We start from the raw sequence: 22,847 nt of genomic DNA on the forward strand, positions 1-22,847 counted from the left end.
CTGATTAGCAGCAACACTGATGTCCCTTTTTTTAGGGTTTAAAGAAGGGAGACTAAATCATGTGCAAACCATTTTTCTTCTTGTGTCTGGAGAGTCAGAATGCACAAGACTTCCTTCTTTTCAACTCAAACAGCAATTCTGATTGCTTGCATTATTATTTGACGACATATAGTGTGCATTATATATTTTATTGACTATAAATTTAGCAAAACTAATGTCATTTCTGTAACTTACACTCTGCTGGAGCATTATCAGTATATAAACAGTACAGTAGGGCTCGTATTGAACCCCCAGTGTACTACTTTATGCATAAATACTCCCCCCCCCCTCCCGAAAAAAAAAACAGTCTTAACAGGAGTTTTGTTTTAATTCTCTGAGATCATCAATATTGAACAGAAATCAAATATCATACAAACTGCCAATGATCACCGATTAGTTAAAGATGCAGCCAAACCCAGTCACTGAGCAAAGAAGACCTGAGTGAACGTGAGTTTAGTATTCCTACAGTGCTAAAGTCTTTATGCCAACAAGTTCTCAGATGAAATTTAAAATAAAAAAAACTAAACACACACACATAAACAGCAAAGACAAAAGTTAGTTTCTAGTCAGAATGATTGAATCAATTCTGTTTTTATCAATAAAGAAGAACAAAAGCCTTGATTTCTTTCAAAGATAAATCAAACGTATTGAGATCTGTTGAGCAGCTTTCACCCTTCTGATGGAGCAAACAGGATTAGATCCAGCTCGTTAAACTGAGATAAAACAATCACTGCTTTGCATGCGTTTAGCGTCCCACAATCATTGCACTTCAGCAGACTGTCTCCATCTCCAGAAAAAAAGAAAGGCAATGAGAGTTAACACAGCCTGGCAGTCACCTCTCTTTGTGCCAAGACTTCTCAAACAACTTCTCTATCTTACTCTCTGTCACCAATGGTGTCTGTCTATAAGTGTGCGCAGCAGAGGTCAAGACTGAACCATCTTTTTATGGGGATCAAAGACATATCGCTTGAAATGCAAGTGAATGCTAACAGGCTGAAAATCTGTTCTGGGCTCCTCTTCATTTGCAGTTGCACCTTTGCTCCCACTCTTCCCTTTCTTCTTAGAGGCGGAGGAAAACAGCTGCTTGGTTTCTGGTCGAAGACCCTCTAAAGAAAAACATCAACATCAAGGTCAACTCAAACTGTATTAAAAACTGCATTGATGGAAACACAGAAAACGTTAAGATCGTTACTGTATACTGTCCGACAGTATGAACAGTAGTTGTGATGGCATATGTGATACATGATATGGATCTTTTCAGTTATGTGTGCAGTTGATGTTTTAACAATGTGCTGACCTCAAAAACAACTGATGCCTTCGTGCTCCTGATGTAACTGACGACAGTATGTAGAAAACCAGGTCGCAGTTGCTCCTAGTTATAATCTACACAGTTCCACGTTGTGTCGCATCTATCTGTTAGCTTCTCAGTCATCACTTTCCTCTCATATTGGCCTTATTCTAAGCCATACAACCCATGCGAATGCTCAGTTTATTGTTCGATGCCAGTTAGGCGTGCAATGCAAGTCCTTCTCTATCATATCTTGTCGTCTGTCTGTATGTCTTTTCGAGGGAACAAACTGAATGCGTGTTTGCTTGCTGCCTTGCACACGGAAGGTAAAAAATGGTCTCAGTTCACTGCTTTACACGCTGGCTGTCTGACCTCACGTACAGCGGCGCCAGCATTCTTCTTGTTATCGTTATGCCAGCGTGAGGGTTGTTATGGTTGCAGCGCAGCCAGAAATTTCTTCTTGTTATCTTTGATCAGCTGAAAATGCCCCGTTCGCCACCACAAAACACGCCCTCCCACACCCTATCACTTGGGTTCAAGTGACACATGAGGATTGCTATTTTGGTTTCTGCCCACAAATGCTGCCAATGTCTTGGCATTTTCCACACACAGCAAAATTAAACTTTACAGGTACTACACAAACTTAAAGCGTCTCTCAAAGCATGACGATTTTTACTTAAAAAATATTTGTCAGATGTGGTTCAAAGTTAATAAGCAAAAAGCATAAAATACGGATAAAAACTGTCTTTGGTGTGAAGATCACTTTGTTTTCTGTGGAGATACGAAGTGACTGAATCAATACAACGACAGCAACCTAATGTATTACACAGTTCTTTTGGGCTTTTCAGTGGTAAAGTACACATGCTTGGAGAACATGTGCAGTGGCAAATATACTGACAGTTTTGTGTCGGTATATTTAGAAAAGTAGTAACAATCAGTAATACTCCGGTCACTACTACTTCTACTCTGTACAAGAAATCTGTGGATAGGCCTCTTACCTATTTCTAACATAACACACAATTATAGGAATATTATCTTAGACTATATGCTCAGCTGAATGATAAAAATAATCATTAGTTGCAGCCCTATGAATAATGCAGGTATGAACAGCTGATTTGAACAGGAAATAATCTGTGGGTGCAGTCTGTGTAAAAGCAGGCACACACATTAGAAACAGACCTGTGCTGGCCGCAGGAGAGCTCATAATATTTACAAGTTAACTTGTGTATTAGAGTAAAAGCATTTCAATACTTTGTTTTGCTTTGTTTTGTTTTTTTTTACACTGAGTGAGAAAGAAACTACTTCAGACTTCCAGCATATACAAACTGCTTTAACCTCCAAACAACTACATATTCATCTTTTCCTCCTGTTATAAGCTTATTACATTTAAAAATAAAATGTTTCCTATCATGAATTTGTTGGAATCTACATTTTTTCAGGGGTTTTTTTCCTACAGGAAGTTAGATAAGGAACATGTTTCTATTTATGGCCCTTGAAATATATGTGGGTTTTTTTAACATTATAAGCTTTGTCTTTACTGTATTTTTCAGCTTCTAAACATTGCTCTTTAATATTTTGTGGTGTACCATGTGAGAATCAGAGATATCCAGAAGTACATGCAGTTTGACAACTGAGCAACCAGAACAACAAGAGCAACCAGAGCTGGTTGAGGAAATCTGTTTGATCAAGGAAAATTGTTGCTTTTGAGAATATGAGGACAATACATCCCTTCTAAAGCTGAGAAAAGATTTAGTAGAACTGGGATGCTGAAACTCCTCATTGCATAAAAAATATTGAAAACCAGGATTCATTACTTTACATACGTATGTCTGTACATGCCGCATGCTGATGTTAAGTTTCTGAACCATAAAGGGGGCATTAAGAGAGTTTGTCATCCTTCATCTTTGCTGTTGAACACATTAACGATCTGTTTAGACCTGTGTTTAAAATGATCAACTGCTAATCTCTCTTTTAGTTATACTAAAAGAGCGTGAAAGCAACCATAGCAACCTACCTTCTGTGCCTTTCGAGACTCTGGCTGGTCCTAGTAGATTCCTAATAGGTTTTTAGTGGCAATTTTTATCGCAATGATTTACTTGAACTGATTAACAAACTGGCAAATTGAAATTGAATTTTTAGCATGGATGGTGACAAGCTTTTCAGTCCAATCATTTATTATCTGTTTTAAGACCAGACAGTCTCACCACTTCAGAGGCTACTAACATCATGAAGAGCACAGGTGAGGCTATCCAATTTCTACACGCAATCAACATCGCCCACAGAGATCTCAAGCGATTTGTCATTGGCTTATCATACTTATTCATAAGAAATTTACTTTATTTTTCTTTCAACTGAGGGTGATTTAGTTACTAATGTTGTAATCATATCTTTTTGTTAGATTCCTGAATACTCCCAGCAGCCAGAGAACTTACTGTATTCCTCACAGACTTTGGCTTTGCCAAGGAGACCACCTCACTTAATGATGTTGGTAAGAATCTGTATGTAAAGCCATTAAAAAAGTATTCTTATACAAAATATGATGGATTCACTTGAGGGTTAGGAGTACAACTGCTCAAACAGATCATAACCCATCATTCTCTGTCTTATACCCCTGAATGTCTCATGTTATGTTCCTGCCTGAAGATGTGCGTGACAGTATATGTAAGACTTTTGATTATGCAGGAGTAAGGCAGCAAAAAGGATGTAGGTGAGGCTCTCTTTCTAGATATTTTTGTTTTCTCTTCCCTCCTGGTGTGGAGTCGTGGGTTTTGAGCAACAGAAGGTAAAATAAACACTGATCAGGCTTCCCCCGGAACACGTGCAATCCCCAGAGGAATCCTGGGAATGTGGCTCGGGATGTCAGGCCTACCACTTTTACCACATCCTGAAAACTGTCCGGTGAGCCCCAAAAATTCAAGGAAAGACAGAGAATTTGCTCCTGATGTGAGCACTGATGAAGAGGGAGAGACTGTTATGTGCAGCAGAAAACATCAGGGTAGTTGTTTCACTAAATCCTTACCTTGTACGCGAATCTTGAACTTCCCGCTCTGGCCAAACCCACCCTCAATGACACCAGTTTCTCCTGTGGACAAGGTGACCTTTAACCCCACAAAGAGCTGGAGATTGGTCTCCTTCTTGAACAGGCTGCGGCCAATCACAGTGTAATCATCGGTTACCTGGGCACAAGAGAGCAACAATGATGCAAACAGTGTGCAAGGCAGCGTATGATCTAATAATTCATTTATTGCTCATCTTGTGGTGACTTAATCCTCCGTCACAAAGAGCTGATCTGTCCCACATCCTCATCAATTGCACCGTCCAGCTGCATTCTTCGAGTCCCGCGGCCTGGCTGTCTCGCACTCTCTTTTCCATGGTTGTGCACTTAATGGCATATTTGCTTTTATTTCTCGATTATCATCCATCACTAAGTCAATATAACCCGCTGCTAATCTGATAACGTGAGGGCACCGCTCTGTCTCCAACTCGCCCTCATCACCAGCTCTTCCTTTCTCTTCTGCTTAACCCTCATTCATTCTTGAACATTTGACCCTGATGTATCGCAAGCGTGACTGATGAGCTGATAAAAAAAAAATACAGTTGCTGTATACGTCGTTTGACAGACCGTCTGAATTGTGGCTGTTCGAGTTCGTCATATCTCAACAATGCCACTAATGTGTTCTTTTACCAAAAGGACATTCTTTAAGTTTGAAGCATAACTGCTGCATTCTGGGAGACACACGAGTGACAACGTTAACGTCACACGACCACCATCTGACCTCGTGCACATGCTGTTCTGCTCCTGAGTTAGCGAGTGGAGCTGTCAACAGCCTGAGGTGCTAAAGCAGGAAACTAATTCACACACTTGAACCCTGACCTGAATCTGCCTTTCTATGAGGGAAACATGCAGAGAAGCTGCACACACAGAATGTAACACACAGAATGACAACAGCTATTATCAACATCACACTTAGTGTGAACAAAAATTTAAATATAACTTGTTAAGTTTCTGAAAAAATGACAAATCCAAGTTAAGTCAGTTAGATGTTTGATGAAAACCACAGAGAGAGCGACTCGGGATTCAGGACACAATGAAAAAGCAATCACACAAATATGAAAATAAAGGTGGCGAGAGTATGTGACAGAGAGGAAGAGAATGAGAGCGAAAGACGCCCAGGCAGACAGAAGGGAGAGTTAGGCTAGTTCACAGTGGATGTGGATATTCGTGTGCCACTCAGGTGTGTCCAAACAGCGCCAGCCTCTGACAGCTAGACAGGACTAGTGGCGTCAGGCGGCCACCCACGCACACCTCTGTCACAGCACATGCTAAGGCATGCATACCCATCCCATGCCTCAAATATTGCTCACCAGAGCTGCATATGCATGCTTGTTTGTGTGTACGTGTCTGTTTATGAATATACAATAGGGGCTCTGTCTGCGACACGCTCCAGTGCCACCAGCAATGAGAAACATCCAAAGATTCAGAGCACGCAAAAGGAGCGCAAGGTGACAGAGCGGGCAGAGATGCAAGGAGCGGACTCCAAAGAAGGCTGAAAGGTCACCACACTGATCATTTTAAATGAGAGACAAACTGCTGAGCGTGCACTCACCCTCTCCACCTGTCCCTCCTTGTGCTTGGTTTTGTAAATGCGCAGACGAGGTAGATCGGTCTCAGCGTAGTTTTTATCTTCAAACCCCTGCAGCAGACGGCCCTGGAAAGCCAGCCGGCATGCATTGGCGTGGATGTCTGTATCTAGCTTTGAGCCAATTACTAGACAGAGCAAAGGGCACGTGACTGGCCGCTCAAACTCCAATAGAGCCCACTGCTCTGGGTCAGGCCCCAAACTCCCCTCTCCCTGACCAGTTACATATTCATCCTGGTAGAAGTACTCCCTGTCGAAGGTGAACGGAGTTTCCAGTGAGCAGGGCTCTGATGGAGGCGGCTTAGAGTCTGGAGGGGGCTCTGAGGCACCCACAGGTGGCAGGCCAAAGAAGGTCACCTTTGCCATGACTGTCTCGTGACCCACTGTGATGTGGAACTTGGCACGGGTGGACAGAGAGCCCTTGAAGTAGCCTATCTTCCTTACAGAGATGACAGCTGCAAAGAGCGTGCGCAGGGATTCAGGGGTGCACACCACACCACGCTCCAACAGTTTAGGGTCAAACTGTGTTACGCACACACCCACCCGATCCCCCTGCATGGCCCCAGACACGGGCTTCCGAAACATCTGCACCGACTTTATCTTCTTGGTCACCTGATGTCAGAGAGCATAGAGAAATAAATAACACAGCTCAAAACACATTTAAATACAAACAATAAAGTTTCCTCATGTAAACGTAATAAGAGACTGAGATGTAACAGATACAAAGCTACAACTGCAAAACTGAGAAGGAGAAAGCATACTAGGGCTCTACAGTAAAGTTTACAGCTTAGAATTTAACTCCCTATAGGTTCCTTTTGAAAGAGAATAATGTTTTATATTCCCTTTATCATTTTTATTTTTATCAATGTTTTCATTTTAGAGGTAAAATTTGAAAAACAAACCCAGAATACATGTAGAGATTAAAAAGAAATGAAACATCAGTTATAATAGTTATCATTTTCTCCTGTACTCTGATATTTAAAACACACAAAAACGCCCTTTAACGGAATTTTATCAATAAAACATGCACACATGTAAACAAAAAGCTTGTATAAGTTACAGTTTAAAGTGCACTGTTCATCTCTAAAAGATAAGAACTATTTGTCAGCATATTAGCTTTGATAAATGCAAAGACAAATAATTAAACTTCTTGGATATTTAAAAAGTCCCATTAAAGTGTAAAATATTATACATGACTAATTTCTGAGAAAAGGACCTGAAGAGTAAAAATCATATTTGAATATATATGAAGATAAATAAGACACTGATTGAAAAATAGATGCCAAGCTTTGTTTTGTTACACCAAATACGCATCTCCAAAAACAGGTGAACACATGGATGATTTAAAGGTGTCCAGATGAGCATCTATGTATACGTATATGTCACACCACACTCTCGATCCCTAGCTTGACACTGAGAATTTCATGGTTGTGTTTGTTGCCTATTACACAGACAAAATCACCCGTAAGCTGGATTGAGGCTCCTTAACAAGTGGCTATCAATCTAGCTATATGCTGCCTCCAAGAGGTGACCATGATGACTGCACACAAGACCACTGAGACATGCTCATAGTTTGCATCTGGTCTAAATTACCCAACTCCTGTGCTCCCAGTCCACCCCCAGTCCCCCCATCCTTCCCTCGTACTAAACTGACACATCCTCTGATCCCAGCCGGCAAGCCGTCCCTTTTTCTGCCCACAGCCAACTCAACTTCTGAACTTCCGAAACTGCGGTTCCTTCGAATGTTTTTCCACTGCTCGGGAATGTTTCGTGCTTGTACATATCAGAAATTCCAAATTCGTGCCCATTTTTTTGGAACACACCTTTAGCACTGGGATTTCTACAGTGTCATTAATGGCCAGTGACCCCTGCAGGATGGTCCCAGTCATGACTGTTCCTTGACCACGGATAGAGAAACAATGGTCCACAGCCATTAGGAGGTCACCTCCAGGGTCTCTCTTTGGTAGGTATGTCTGTTTCTTCAAAAGCTAGAAGGAGAAAGCACATATTCAAAATGAAATACAAAAAAGACACTCTAATCGATTTGAAAAAATATCTGAAGGTCACGTCTATGGTTTCGGACACATACAAGCATTAATGAGATCCATATCTTGTCTTCATTAATCCTGTTTTTGAAGCTCGGCCTCTTATGTTGACAGAGTTGATCCGACTCAGCAGTTTTTCACACTCCAGGAAAATGTACATTAACTCTCCAGAGTACCATCCTTAGGTTACGTTTTATTTAGCTTTATTGAACACTTGACTTAGTTTGACCAGTAAAATCAACCAATTGTTTATCGAAATCAGTGAGCAGTAAAGAAACTCCACGTTCCAGATGTGCCTGAAGTAATGTTTCCATTACAGTTTGACCACCAGAGAGCACTGAGCTTCTTTTCCAGCTGTCAAATGTTGCTCTTATTGCATACGTTTGTCTCTTCAAAACAATGAGGAAAATAAAAAAATACTAACAATAATGGCTTCAAAACTATTTATAATTTAGATACGCATAAAAAAAAGAATAGCCTAAAACATTATCATCACATTTTTATCTCATGGCAGAACTACAGACAAGTGTTGACAGCATTTATTTACATTAGTTAGAATTTATTTAGCTATGGCTCCTTGTGGATTATTTAATTTTCATGTACATCCCGTGAGCCAGTGGTGACACTTAATGTGGCCCACAAGTATGTGATACTCAACCCTACAGTTCATGATATACTGTGCTCAATGAGACACAGGAAGCTTTACTTCCCATGTATAAAAGGTAAAATTTACTCTTACATTTTATGCATATCTTTTCTGGCTTTGTGCTTTTAATATGTTTTATATGTTACATATTTAATAATATTAAATTTTTAGAATATTTGTCTTATTTTCTGTCTTTTATGTGAAGTGTTGGTTTTTAAATGTGCTCTATAAATAAAGTTATATTGTATTGTATTACTCTTCCACTCACTTGACTGAATGAATGAATCAGCACAAAACAAAAACCTATCAACATAAATCCAAACTCAGCAGACACATTCTAAATAATATCTAAAAATGTTTCACGCATGTTAACTCACTGAATTTGGTACTTTGAGAATGTGTGATTAAAGAAATACTTGCTGTGACCAACTCATTTTTAAGCACATCAATTAAGTAATCATAGTAAATTACTGATCACTCATTTATTATTGACTAACTAGTAACAACAGAGTGGAACCAGTCTCTTTTACCTCTATTAACTGTGGCACTCCCTGTGGCTCCTCTGTGTCAGGAGCCTCGGGACCCCCTGGCTTTGCTGCTACGGCAATCACAGGACAATCCTTAAATCTGTCCGACAGAAAAACAACAAGGTGGAATCATGTCATGCTTCAATGTTTTTGTTTTTTGTTTTTTTTTTTTGGGGGGGGGGGGGGGTGTTGTTTTCTTTAAAGCATCACTGAAATATAAGCAGGCTGAGCAGACTAACTCTGGACACAGAGGGAGAGATATGAAGTGTAATAAATGAGGGAGCTGACATGAGGGTTAGATCTGTGATTACTGCAAGTACTTGGGATCCCCGTAACCCCACTAATGTGTGGCTCTACATTATGCAGCTGTGTAACCCAATTATCATTTTAGATATAATTGCAGACCTGGTGCTTTCCAGTGTTTTGTGGAGTCTCTTGGTCATTTTCTCAATGGCACTTTGTCTCTTGTTGGGTGGCAGTAGGTCAATCTTATTCAGGACAACAACCATGCGAGGGCAGGTGAGCTCCCCTATCAGCAGACACTCTGCAGTCTGAGTCTGCACCCCTTTCACCACATCCACCACCAGCATCATCAGGTCGATGATTTGGGCACCTAGAGGAGGCAGATGTCACAGAGGTCAAAGAAAAGTAGTGAGCTGAAGGGGAACAATGCAGTGCTTTGTGTTAAAGGTATTTCAGCTTTCCTGCTCTATAAAAAGATGCAAATGCTTAGAGGCTATGTAGCCGACAACAGCAATGCAAACAGGAATGGACACGGAAACCCAAAAATAACAGGAGAAAAAGAGGAGAAATAAAGGGAGGGGGTGCACAGAGGCAAAGAGAGAATAAAAGGCTAGAGGGTTGAAACTGGAGCCGCAGCTCACTTGGTTGTCTTTCCTTTCCCTCTTTCTTTTCCTGATTTTGGCAATCTCTCTTTCCTGTGCTCGCCCCACTTGGGACTACAGGGGAAGTTTAATATAGACCCCAATCCACACACAATTTTGCTCCTCCATAATCTACAGCATGTGCCACCTAAATGGCTCTTGCATTTTTTTTTTCTTTTACAGTGCTGGTCACACAATGCAAATGCATTTAGTGTTTAATGGGCTTCTAAAACAACCTTTTATTGTTCAGTAAATAAGAAAACAGGACTTCTTGCTCTGAACATCTGCAAATCCTAAAGTTGTTTCTCCAAATACTTCCAACCTTTAAACTCAACATACTTTCAAACAAGCTTTGAAAAAAACAAAACTAAACACACACAGACCCACTGAGGCGTGCTGAAAAAGAGAGGGCGCCCTCTGCTGGACAACAAATTGAAGCTCAAATGTAGCGAGGATGTAGTTACTATCCTATTAAGGCCTGTTGACTGCAGCCCTCACAAAGATCTGAAAGAATGATCTGTTGTGATTGATACAAACATACTAGTCTGATAATGTACACCCTTACACCAAACACTGTCAGTGTTTGTGCTACTGAAGGCATCCCAGACATGTTTTAATGTTTTTATGGACATACTGTTAAAACTTGTTTTGTACAAACTTGTTCATTCGTGACTGATCAGCACTAAATCTTATGATGTTCCAGCACTTACTTTTTCCAATTTTCATTTGATGGTTATATATAAACTTGGGTGATGTTGTGACTGCCTGTAGTCCACTCTGTTTCAAAGGCTATTTCCCAGTGAGTCAGTCATAGTCAGTCAAATATGTGTAAAAGAATTTGTGAATTCTGAATGTTTTTCCTGCATAAATGCCTTTTCTGTTCATCTGGACATAGCGTTTTCAGTGGGAGAAACATTTCATCACTCATCCAAGTGAATTCTTCAGTCTCAGCTGACTGCAGGTTTCCCCAATCTTATAAATAGTACATTTGTATAATGATTGAAACTAGCACCATTGAGGGAACAATGGGCTGGGAGGTCAGTTCCTTGATCAATTAATATGCAAATTCTCATGACAACAACCACTGATCAAAGCCCATTGATCAATGACCATGAGTACCATTTACAGGGAGTTGGGGAATGGCTACAATTACAGCATTGTAAGATGGCAGAGATGTACCCTTAGGCCCCCTCCTCAATTCAGAGATGGTCTTTCCCTTTTCACGTAAAGGGGCTCCTTGACTAAACGCTCAAACCAGCATTCCTCCCTGTCCAGGATGTGTAAATCCTCATCACTGAAAGAGTGTCCACTGGCCTGTAGGTGTGAATAGACTGCTGAGTCCTGGCCTGACGAAGTGGCTCTTCTGTGTTGTGCCATCCGCTTAGCCAGAGGTTGTTTGGTTTCCCCGATGTATAAATCCTGCCAATCCTCCTGGCACTTAACACTTACACTATATTTCTCTGTTTGTGTCAGGGGACAGATCCTTGGGGTGGACCAAGGTGCAGCCACTGAGACGTGGTGTTTTTTAAAAAATGCCTCACTTGGATGAGTGTTGAAACGTTTCTCCTTCTGAAAACGCTACGCCCAGATGAACAGAATCAACTTTTGGGGATTTACTTACCTGGATGATTGAGCATGCATCAATAAGGAAATTATGTGAAATTGAGGTTTATGAAGGTATTTTATGTCTGTGGTCTCACATCCAAACTTTTTGTACCCAGATTCCTGCAAGTTATTTTATTGCCCAAGAAGACAGCATGCAGTCACATACACACACAAAGTAGATTTAACTGACTGCATATTTACATTTTCTGTAAATATCGCGATAAAATCGTTGTTGTCATTTCTTTTGATAATCCTGTATTTAAAATGGGAAATCGTGACCCTCCTACATCAGAGCTCACCTCCAATGATAGTTCGAATGAGAGAAGCGTGCCCCGGACAATCCACCAGGGTAAACTGGAGGCTGTCATATGGCTGCTTCCCCACGCTGTCCCGCAGGTGATCGGGAAGATCCACAGTGAAGGAGGAGAAGCCGAGGTCCAGAGTGATGCCTCTCTCGCGGGACTGCGGGTTCTTGTCGAAGGCGGCAGTGGACGCGGTGCTGCTCAGCGCCCTGGCGAGCGACGTCTTCCCGCTGTCGACATGTCCGAGCACGCCGACGTTGAAATTTAACGTTTTCGTGCGGGTGTCAGAAGATTCGGACATGTTGTTGAACTCTTACCTGGAGCGCGTATTTTTCTCTACTCTGGGAGAGACGCTTAACTCGGCTCCAAAAACAGACAAAAAGCGGGGCTAGTTTATGGCCACAGACTGCGCTTATTTAGCAAAGCCGCAACAAAATATACGAATACTTTGTGGCTTACAGCGTGTGGTTTAGTAATAAATCTGACATAACTTTCGAGGAAACTGCTGAAAGTCTTCCCTAGTGTCAGTGTATTCTATCCCAGGGACAACATGTTAAGGGGGAACTGTTTTTTATTAGCAGACAAAAATCATAAAAGGAAAGTGATCACTCATAATAGCACTTTAATCACATCTTAATTTTGAAATTATTAAAACCCGTCCACCTTTTTTATTCCTGCATTTATATTGTATTTTAATTCATATATTTGCAAGTTTTTGACAGTTTCTACTACGACAAACCAACAGAAACACAAACGGAAATGGGAAACGACAAAAGGGCGGGCTCTGGAGTGTAAATGTGATTGACAGGCTCTAATCCAATGAATGCTCAGGGATATTTGGCGTAGCCCAATAGTTTACCACAGTTGTTAGATGGGCGGTACTTAAAGGTATCACTTCCGCTTATTTTCCCTAGTAACCCACATGGAAACAGATTTTCCTGTGTTTTGAGTTTAGGCGCCGATTGAGGCGGTATTTCGTATTAGAGATTATATGTGTATTTAACGCATCTGGCAGACTTTACACTATACATTTTCACAAATAACGCAACTATGAAGATCGAGGAGGTAAAAAGCACAACAAAAACGCAGAGGATCGCTTCACACAGTCACGTCAAAGGACTGGGGCTAGACGAGGCCGGTAATGCTAAACAGACAGCATGTGGACTCGTGGGCCAGGAGGCTGCAAGAGAGGTAATATTCGTGTTTCACGTCATTTGCTTTCTTTTGGGGGAATATTATGTAAGAAGGGAATATTTACGAGGACAATTGAGCGCTTTACAGGCACTACAGTACAAGCTAATCCTATTAGCATTGAGTGGGGTCGCTGTCGTTTGCGGGTCCGATTTGTGACAGAGAGACGCTAACTTATAAGAAGACGGTATATACATCCCTATAGTTTAACTTAATCTGGATTAAAAGTATGAATTGTGAATTTATAATAACTGTTTTCTAACGGAAAGCAGGGAGGTATCAGTTGTTGATGGATCTAGTTGAGAAAAAACGGATCTGCTGTTGGGTACAGGTACAATAAGGACAACCAGATGAACTACATTTATTTAAAGCCATTTTAACATTCAAATGTGGTTTAATATATCCCTTTTCTTAAGTGGAAAATTAAATGATCCCGAACAGCAGTGAATTATGGGAGCTGATACAAATTTTAATGGCATACAAATTTTTCTTGCTGGCCATTGTCAATTTTTTGTATTTATCTTTTTATTTGCTATTTATTCCCATTTTGTGCTGGTAATTAAAAAAAAACCATCATTACTAATAAAAAAAGTGGTGTAAAGTCTTTCAGGGTGTCACACTATATTTAAAAAATGTACACCCACAAAACTCATGTAACACACCAATTCAATGATCAGTTGCCACTGACATTGGTAAGTAACATTTATTTGAATGTACAAACTGATATATTTACCAGTTAGTGTGAGTTTTATTGAAAATTAAACATTGCAGGTTCATTGTTAACCCAGCAAAGCTTTTCACAAACTAAATAGCAAAGTTATGGTAAAGACTAGAGCAGGGATGTCAAACTCATTTCATGTTGTGGGCCACATACATCCATCTTTGAGCTTAAGTGGGCTGGACCAGTGAAACTCTTTTCCGTCAGTGTATAACTGCACATTTAATCTCTGAGATATCTTAACATAAGATAAAGACGTGCAATTTAAACAGCATGTCTCAGTTTTTCTACATGATATAGACATTTTACTGTAGTAAATAGTAAAAGAACTCTGTCAACATGATTCTTTAGTCTTAAACTGAAAGAAATAAATGTCTAAAATTGCTGAAAAGGTTCTGGTAGTTCCCTGTTCAGACTGACCTGCAACTATGAAACAGCATTTTTTTTTAAGTCACAAAAATTATATTTAATTGGGAATCGCTGTGAAAAAAGGAGCCTTTTTAGAAAATAGTGGAGAAAAAAAAACCTGGAAATTTTCTGTCATTTAATTGCTTATCTGTTGCTTTGGTGTAATATGAATAGGGATGTCATTAGCAGCAGGAAAAAGCTGTAAAACCTATGAAAATACAGTTAAAAAAATAATAATTTATTCCACTTTGCACATTTTCCAAAGTCATCCAATGGGCTGGATTGGAGTCTTTGCTTGGTTTATTTTGGCCCCCAGGCCATATGTTTGACACCCGTAGACTAGAGCCTGATTCATTTATCAGCAGGGTAGGTTTATCAACAGTTAATAGCTGTTTAGTGGTCTGTTAGTATTGGCATTTATACTGCCTTAACAGTGAAAATAGGGAAAATATAAAGAGGAGACTAGAGAACGACGTATTGACACTGCATAGTTTGTCCATCAGAGGGCACTCTGCAACTTCCCTGTAATTTGGAACGCCACAGAAGCAACAACCAGAGCATTAATGAATTACTATAGTAACAAATGTTAGGGAAATCTGTTTATGTTTTATATTTCTGACAGATAAAAAAAAATCAGATATTAGAAATTATTTTCTTAATATTCTTAAAATTCCTACATTGACCCTGCCCACCTCCGATGTGTACTCTGCTACATGCGCTGCACCCAGTGCTGATGTTTTTGTAACGAATGAAGGTAAAACATATTTATATAGCACATTTCTAGATGAAATGCTTTACCACAACAATCAACAAAGAATAATGCTGATATAAAAACACAACAATAATTTCCACTAGGAAAAAGCAAGTCTATGCAAATAAGCTCCTTTAAAGTTTCATTGGAGTCCACGGATTTTAAATGTAATAGTAGTACATTCTCGATCCCTAATGCATGATTTCCTTTCATTTTCGGTCTTCAGAGTAGAACAATGAGGTTTTGGCCAGAAGATCTCAATCACCTGCATGCTGTATATGGATGCAATCATTTACTAATGAACGCAGGCATTTGATCATGCAGGGCTCTGAAAATGATTGCAAAGATCTTAGTCTGAACTTATGGGGATCCAGGGTGAAGACGTCAAATAGGGTGTCATATCAGAACACTTGGAGGTAGCCTCGCAGCTGCTGGTTGGACTATTTGTAAGCGATCCAACAAATGACCTATTGAAGCCAATGTACAGTGAATTGCAGTAGTCCAGTTGTTTCCATTTCCGATTTGGATGGAATTTTACTGAGGCGAGCAATATTTTGTAGATGATAAAAGCGGGATCACAGGACGGGAACGAGAACAATTAGCATTTCTTAAGTAATTGTGCAAGCTGTTATTTGCTATTCTGATACAAATATACAATGCATTATTATTTCTCTGACAGTTAATGTGAGTGGCTACAGAGGATTGCACAGATTATAACTAGATTGACACAGCTTGTAGTGCTGCTACAATTCAGAATAACTTGCATAACTCTGTTATAAAGAGCAAAAAATCCTTGGGGCAAATTGTTTTTGCTTCTATGCTTTGTTTAACCCACAGCTCTGTTGTTCTCAGTCATCACCCAGCATCTCACTCATATTTGCGACTAAAAATAGAGATGCAATAGAAAAAAACTAAGCCATTAAATCCACACAGCCCCCAGTTTTTAAACAAAAAGCTCATAACACAACAGCAGCACTTTCAATCACAATCACAAACCTGCAGCAAGCAGGGGTGAATCTAAAGGTGAGCATGGTGTATATTAGGCCATTTATTTCAAGGCTTTCGTAACAGTATTTTTCTGATTTTTAATAACATAAAATGGTTTATTAATAAAATCGTGTTTTCTAATAAAAACCATATAAAAGTTTTTTCTTCAGGCCTAAAAAAAATGTCCACGTGCCAGTAAAACTCTAAACCACTCACTTGGTGCTGTTAGGGTGGACACTTCATTATTAATAGCATCTATATGATCATAACATCTTGTTTACATCAGCGCTCAGGGTGACATTCAGAATGTCGATCTGCTCGCTTTTCTTCATTGCAGCAATGCCACACACCCTTAAAGGGATTACAGACAGACTCACTCACTGATACACTAGCACACTTAAACACGCAGATGCACAAAAACACACATGAACACACAGCAGATCTACCTCATCCATGAGATATAACACCATCGGAACTCTTTTTGCCTTCTACTAATGAGAGAAAGCCCCCCTGTCCCCAAGAACACAGAGTAAAAGAGCTAATGCCTTATTTTAGATTCATGTATATCTTATTTTATGACATTATTGTACTTTTTGACAGTTGTATGCTGTTAAACTTTTAAACACTCTACTAAATCGGATGTGAATTGCTAAATTCTTGTTCCACTCGGTGGGCTTTGAATTGAATTGTTTTTGTCAGCCACATTAAAGGAACTGACGTTTGTATCAGAGTGTGACTTTAGCCACAACAGATGCGTTGCCTCGTGTGCTTTACAGTTCTCCAACAGGGTTGTATAACGCCTGGGTTCAGGAGTGGGGGTTTTGCTAGTTAGTTGTATTGCATTTAAACCTTGCGCGTGTGCATAATAGTCTAATTTGTCTTATTCTCCAGGCTTGTGGTATCATCGTTGAGCTGATCCGCTCAAAAAAGATGGCAGGGAGGGCCATTTTACTGGCAGGGCCACCTGGAACAGGAAAGGTAAGTGTGCTGTGTTCAGCAGTAAGGTTTAATTTAATATAGCAGATATCTCTGCAGCGTTTGTTAACCATGCCTCTTTATTTCTTCCTGCCTGCGCACCTTCAGACTGCCCTCGCCCTGGCTATGGCACAGGAGCTGGGAAACAAGGTACCATTCTGCCCCATGGTCGGCAGTGAGGTCTACTCATCTGAAATCAAGAAGACAGAAGTATTGATGGAGAATTTCAGGAGGGCGATTGGTGAGTGTTGGATAGATTTTTAACCCAGATTTTAGTTTTCTGTTCTCCAGGTTTACTCGATGGGTTGTGACCTGTTGGGCATTTAGTTTGTAGAAGTGAAAATGAGCTTACTATTACCAAAGGCTTAATTGGTAAGAAAATAAGAAACTGGCCTAATGATTTAATTAGATTTAATATTGATATACACCTAAAGCATTTTGTCTTTTTAAAAATAATATTTTTATGCGTGTCTTCTATTGTACTGGTGGGAAAAGATCAGGTCATACTAGCAGTGAGAAAGAAACTCTTGCACACACAGTTGTCATGAGCTGAAAGGTAACACTGTAAAGCAGATTTATAAAGGTGGTGAGAAGGAATAGCAGAAAGGGGATCTGAGACTGCTGATGCTACCTGTTGAGTGGGCAGCAAATGGAGCCAAGGTGGAGGGAGACGTGGTCATTAGCACATTCACTCCACCCCTTGAGCAGATTCTTCAGAGAGACCAGGTTTCATTTGAACGTTGTCATCACCTTGTCAATAACAGCACCCTGATGGACAGTCCCCGCCTTTAGAGCTGCTCTGTGCCCCACAGCACCGAGGATTAGACACCTGTGTGCTGCATGTAACAGGAACAAGAGCATGATCGTGTTACACTGAACAATGTCCAGTCATTTCACAGGACACATGTTTCTTTTCTGTAATAAAATACGTTGCTCGGTGACCCAATGGATGCTGCGGCTTAGCTCATGTAGGAATATAAAGACCAGATTAGGTTGTGCATAAGTTTGTATGTGTGTAAATGTGTAACTGTAATGCTGCGCCATATTCAGGATTGCGCATCAAAGAAACAAAGGAGGTGTATGAAGGGGAGGTGACAGAGCTGACCCCATGCGAGACCGAGAATCCCATGGGCGGCTACGGCAAAACCATCAGCCACGTCATCATCGGTCTGAAGACTGCCAAAGGCACAAAGCAGCTCAAGGTCAGACTGAGAGTTTTAATCTTTCCCCTCAGCTTTCCTGTCCTTTCTTCACTGTGTCTGTCAATAAAGCTGAAAAAGGCCAAAAAAAAAAACCCTAAAAAACCCTGACAGCCAAAGCTAGGCCAGCGTTTTGCTTTAAAACATTTAAAGTTGTTGTGTTTCCTTAGCTGGATCCCAGTATTTACGAGAGTCTTCAGAAAGAGCGTGTGGAGGTGGGAGACGTCATCTACATTGAAGCTAACAGCGGAGCCGTGAAGGTAAACTATTTTACTTTTATGCTGTTATGTTACATTTGCAGCACATTTTGGTTTTTGGCAAAAGCGAGAAACTGATCATGGCTGATTGTTCATTTACCAGATTGTGTATAGTTTACAGATGAAAAATGTTTTTTCCAAAAAACGTCTTAGTCGGGTCAAAGTTGAGGGTTTTTCCATCTTGCTTGTCCTCTTCAACCCTTCATGGTGGCATGCTTTCATCTCTCTCCACCCTGCTGCATTTGTGTTGTACTCTGGAATGAGCCTCTCATTCCTGCGGCTCTTCATGTTCCATTTATCTCTCCATCTCCCACAGTGCCTCTTTACCAACAGTGGGGCTTGCGGCCTGTGCTGAAAGGCTGCAGGAGCGGTTCTTTTAATCAGTGCAGGTGGGCCAGAAGCACAGGTCGGCTCTAGTCAGAGGGTAAAGGAGGAGGGCTGGGCGACACATTTGTTACTGTTGACAGCCACCTCATGACTTTCCTTCTGAACCTCTTTCATCCTTCAGCCACATGCCCTTGTTTCTGCAGTGGGCTGGCACTGAGTTCAGTCATACATCTGCTCTCCCTCCTGCAGTGTGGTACCTTTCCCTTCATTGTTGACTGCAGCAATGTGAGACATTAATCTTTTCTATTACTGTGCCTTTGCAGAGACAAGGCCGCTGTGACACCTTTGCAACAGAGTTTGACCTGGAGGCAGAGGAGTATGTTCCGCTGCCCAAAGGTGATGTCCACAAAAAGAAGGAGATTGTCCAAGATGTCACACTGCATGACCTGGATGTTGCAAATGCTCGCCCCCAGGTACATAACTGCAATAATAAAGTAGCATCGGTTTGGAATAAACACATCTGTATACATCTTAAATTTGATTGTTTTTATATTGGCACTCTTTATAAACGGTTCATTGTTTCATCTCAGGGAGGCCAGGACATTCTCTCCATGATGGGACAATTGATGAAGCCCAAAAAGACAGAAATCACTGGTAGAGACAGTGTAACGCCTAACTCAGACTAAATCTCTCAAGTTGTCTTCAGTTCTTGACCCACTGCCAATTTCTCGCTGCAGATAAGTTGCGTGCTGAGATCAACAAGGTGGTGAACCGCTACATAGACCAAGGTATAGCTGAGCTCGTACCCGGCGTGCTGTTCGTGGATGAGGTGCACATGCTGGACATTGAATGCTTCACGTACCTCCATCGAGCACTGGAAAGCAGCATCGCCCCCATTGTCGTATTCGCTTCTAACAGGGGAAACTGTTTAATCAGGTGAGAAGTGCTTTATGGAGAGAAGCACATTTTGTTTTTGTTTATTTTTAAGGTAAAACAAAACCGTTTCAGGATTTAAGTAGTTTTTGTTGACCAGGGGGACAGAGGACATCAGTTCTCCACACGGCATTCCTCTGGACTTGCTGGACAGAGTCATGATCATTCGCACCATGTTGTACACACCACAGGAGATGAAGCAGGTAAGTCTGAAAACCAATTTCTGTGGATTATGTGATGTGCGACATCAAACTGTCTGTGCATGCGTCACTAACGAGGCTGTGGTCTGCAGATCATCAAGATTCGGGCTCAGACCGAAGGAATCAGCATCAGCGAGGAGGCTCTTACACACCTGGCAGAGATTGGCACCAAGACCACCCTCAGGTACGGCCAAACACTCTGGGTGTGGGTGTGTTATAATGAAATGCCTCAACTCAGTTACGGTTTGCTCAACAAAATCTAAAAGTTCATGTGTACTCTTTCTATTTTTGACGTACCGTAATAAATTTGTTTAGCCATAACTGTTGCCAGATGTTTAAAAAAAAAAAAAAAGTTGTTCAAAGGGATTAGAATAGGTCAGCTACGTCACTGAGACCAACATGTATAAAGTTACAGATAAAAGACTGTATACTGTAGTAAAGCTCTTGTAGGATTTGTACCCATTAAACTATCTTCTGCTATAAACAGGTTTACTATAAATATGTGTGTGTGGGTGTACTGAGTCTTTCCTATTTCCTGTTTTGTCTCAGATACGCTGTACAGCTGCTGACGCCGGCAAGTCTGTTGGGCCGCGTTCAGGGAAAAGAAACAGTGGAGAGGGAGCAGGTAGAAGAGATCAATGAGCTGTTCTATGACGCCAAGTCTTCAGCAAAAATCCTCCAAGATCAGGATCACAAGTTTATGAAATAAAACTTGTGATCATTGTATTTGTCCATCCTAGTTTCACTCTAACGTTCATTGCATTTTATCATCTTTGCCCTTCACTGTAACTCACTCCGGTGTCCCTGCCTCTGCTTTCTGTAGTAGTTTTGTTCAGATGAATTTTTATTTGTTCCATTTGTCAATGGAAAGTTTTGAAATAAAAAAGGAAAAATTAAATTTTCTTAGTTTTGCCTCTTATTTTTGGATTTTAGTAGTAAAGTTTACTAGCATCTCACTGTAATAACAGACAGGCAAGAAGAGACAATTTGCATCATTTCAAGAGATTTTATTGCAAAGTAATTTCGTAATCGTTGCTGAATAAATCTGTCTTTCTGTTCATTATTATCATTATTATCATTAAGGTTTTTCTGAAGTGTACTGCATACACTACTTTATACTCCCACTCTGAAACTTCCGGTGTAACAAAAAGTCGTATCAGACAGATCAACAAATATGTTTTAAACACTGAAACTGAGTTCATCAGTTAGGCACCTTTCTTAAAATTCAAGGAACTATCAATATAAATCTAGTGTAAAATTTTGTCATAACGAAATACAGAAAAAATGGGCTTTAAACAAGATTTTCCTTGGGTTGAAGTAAGACAAGAAAACAGCTGATCCAAACACATGAACATGGAGCAGGTGTGATTCAGCCACGGTCAGGTTTTCTCCTATTTCCTGATTGGCTGGCCTGAGCGAGTGTTGAAAGCAGTCTCTGCTCCTGACCTCGCTCTGCTGAACACAGAGGGCGCAACTTTACCCATTTTCTCTGTGAAGAACAGGAAACAGCAGTAGGATATCTCACTGTAAATGCAGCAGTAAAGAGGATTATGTAAGACAAATATTTGCTCTGTAAGTACATTGTGTCCCGCTCCGTGTCAGAGGGAACACTGTGACAGGAATCTCCCATCATTACAACCCCTTTCTCTTCTTTTTTTTCTTCTTCTCTGTATATGGAATGGAAACTTGAGCATCATGAGAAACGCCCCTCGCATTTACTCACGGCTGCAGTGTGGTCTTAGCTTAACCAAATACAGAAAGCAGAATAGTTTCATTCGCTCTCATCTGCTGGTTTAGTGTCCTTACCGCACTCCTCCATTACTTCCATTGTCTTGCTCTTGGGAGGCCCGGCAGCACCCAGCTTGTTCTTTGCTTCAGTCAGGTCTTCTTCTCTCACTTCAGGACGCTGCATTTGCTCATCTTCCTGATTAGGCTGAAAGGCAGTAAAGGGAAAGTAAAACACAGAGGTTACTGACAGTCCCCGTGTCTGCAACAATTATGCCCTGCTTTGAAAGCTCAAACACTGCTCTTACTTGAGACATGATTGTTGAGTAGCTGAAGATGGCCTGGAATAAATTCTCTTTCTTTCAGCGGGCTCTCTTTCTCCAACAGGCCGAACCCAACACACACTCTCATATATATACGGTACACAACCTAACAGTGAGTCAGTCTCCAGTGGGCAATAACTCTGTTCCTAACACATAAAAAATGACGTAATGAGGGAACTGACTCCTCCTCTTGATCTCTCCCTCCTATTTTTCTCAGGGTCTGCTTCTTCCTTAGAAAATGAAACACTTCTACAACTTGTGGCATTACTTTTTGTCGAATAAATCGGCGGTGTAGGAATCTTGCAAGCGTGGTTGGGCAGCTGCTTTCTAACAGCGCTGACAATAAACAAACCATGCAAATTAAACTCAAAGTTTATAAGATGTGAATCAAGAGATAAGTACTTGATTTTCTTAAGAGGAGACTTAATTTTTCCTGCTGTAAAAGAATGTCACCCCACCCACACACCCATCCATCCATCTTTGTGAAAAAATTGCTGGGCTGATGGGATAGGTTCATTTTCCATAATTACATCATTATTCAACCCCACGGAGACCCCAAATTCAGTGGAAATTAGTTTAGGGGCAAGAAAAGCAATTAAATGGCTGTCTTATCAGACAGGGAAACAATTACAAAGTAGCTGAGTTGACTTAAGCACTGAACTCAAACTTTTCTTTCTAAAAAAAGGAAAAAAAAATACTAGTGCAAATCAAGGCTCAAGAACGTAACTACTTCTCACAATATAAACAAAATATTTGGTCAAGGTAAGGTAGCAGAAGTCAAGCATTTCATTTCATTTTAGTAAACATGTTGTACTGCTTCTTAAATACAACTCTACTCCAATCAGTCAACACTGAGAGCGCCTGCCTTAGTTTGTGC

The 22,847-nt window shown here is 40.7% G+C and overlaps 3 protein-coding genes across 3 annotated transcripts; 1 reads left to right on the forward strand and 2 right to left on the reverse strand.

Moving 5' to 3' along the window:
- Nucleotides 1–348: 348 nt before the first annotated feature.
- eefsec (eukaryotic elongation factor, selenocysteine-tRNA-specific) lies at nucleotides 349–12,618 on the reverse strand. The gene is made up of 7 exons (XM_026168014.1): nucleotides 11,974–12,618; nucleotides 9,591–9,798; nucleotides 9,189–9,285; nucleotides 7,791–7,955; nucleotides 5,935–6,579; nucleotides 4,347–4,503; nucleotides 349–1,145 (listed from the first exon to the last, which is right to left on the reverse strand). Exons 1-7 carry the CDS (start codon nucleotides 12,275–12,277, stop codon nucleotides 964–966), a joined length of 1,758 nt encoding a protein of 585 aa, XP_026023799.1. The 5' UTR covers nucleotides 12,278–12,618; the 3' UTR covers nucleotides 349–963.
- A 242-nt stretch (nucleotides 12,619–12,860) lies between these two features.
- On the forward strand, nucleotides 12,861–20,820 carry ruvbl1 (RuvB-like AAA ATPase 1). Its single transcript, XM_026168016.1, has 11 exons — nucleotides 12,861–13,167; nucleotides 16,923–17,009; nucleotides 17,115–17,247; nucleotides 18,057–18,208; nucleotides 18,376–18,465; nucleotides 19,113–19,262; nucleotides 19,380–19,443; nucleotides 19,527–19,725; nucleotides 19,823–19,925; nucleotides 20,015–20,106; nucleotides 20,472–20,820. The coding sequence occupies exons 1-11, from the start codon at nucleotides 13,027–13,029 to the stop codon at nucleotides 20,629–20,631; spliced, it is 1,371 nt and encodes a 456-aa protein (XP_026023801.1). The 5' UTR covers nucleotides 12,861–13,026; the 3' UTR covers nucleotides 20,632–20,820.
- Nucleotides 20,821–20,913: 93 nt separating this feature from the next.
- On the reverse strand, nucleotides 20,914–22,838 carry mustn1a (musculoskeletal, embryonic nuclear protein 1a). The gene is made up of 3 exons (XM_026168017.1): nucleotides 21,956–22,838; nucleotides 21,729–21,855; nucleotides 20,914–21,411 (listed from the first exon to the last, which is right to left on the reverse strand). Exons 1-3 carry the CDS (start codon nucleotides 21,962–21,964, stop codon nucleotides 21,314–21,316), a joined length of 234 nt encoding a protein of 77 aa, XP_026023802.1. The 5' UTR covers nucleotides 21,965–22,838; the 3' UTR covers nucleotides 20,914–21,313.
- Between the last annotated feature and the right edge of the window lie 9 nt (nucleotides 22,839–22,847).

Source organism: Astatotilapia calliptera, chromosome 5 (genome assembly GCF_900246225.1).
Source record: "Astatotilapia calliptera chromosome 5, fAstCal1.2, whole genome shotgun sequence".
NCBI classification, from domain to species: Eukaryota; Metazoa; Chordata; class Actinopteri; order Cichliformes; family Cichlidae; genus Astatotilapia; species Astatotilapia calliptera.

What these genes read in the sequence shown, in the direction of transcription:
- eefsec (XM_026168014.1), bottom strand. Translation starts at nt 12,277, where the DNA reads ATGTCCGAATCTTCTGACACCCGCACGAAAACGTTAAATTTCAACGTC. An exon ending in CATTCGAACTATCATTGGAG is followed by an intron (nt 9,799 to 11,973) that starts GTGAGCTCTGAT and finishes TGCCTCCTCTAG; the next exon opens with GTGCCCAAATCATCGACCTG. An exon ending in GAGTGCCACAGTTAATAGAG is followed by an intron (nt 7,956 to 9,188) that starts GTAAAAGAGACT and finishes TTCTCCTTCTAG; the next exon opens with CTTTTGAAGAAACAGACATA.
- ruvbl1 (XM_026168016.1), top strand. Translation starts at nt 13,027, where the DNA reads ATGAAGATCGAGGAGGTAAAAAGCACAACAAAAACGCAGAGGATCGCT. An exon ending in AGGGGAAACTGTTTAATCAG is followed by an intron (nt 19,726 to 19,822) that starts GTGAGAAGTGCT and finishes TTTGTTGACCAG; the next exon opens with GGGGACAGAGGACATCAGTT. An exon ending in CACCACAGGAGATGAAGCAG is followed by an intron (nt 19,926 to 20,014) that starts GTAAGTCTGAAA and finishes TGTGGTCTGCAG; the next exon opens with ATCATCAAGATTCGGGCTCA.
- mustn1a (XM_026168017.1), bottom strand. An exon ending in GGAAGTAATGGAGGAGTGCG is followed by an intron (nt 21,412 to 21,728) that starts GTAAGGACACTA and finishes TGTTCTTCACAG; the next exon opens with AGAAAATGGGTAAAGTTGCG.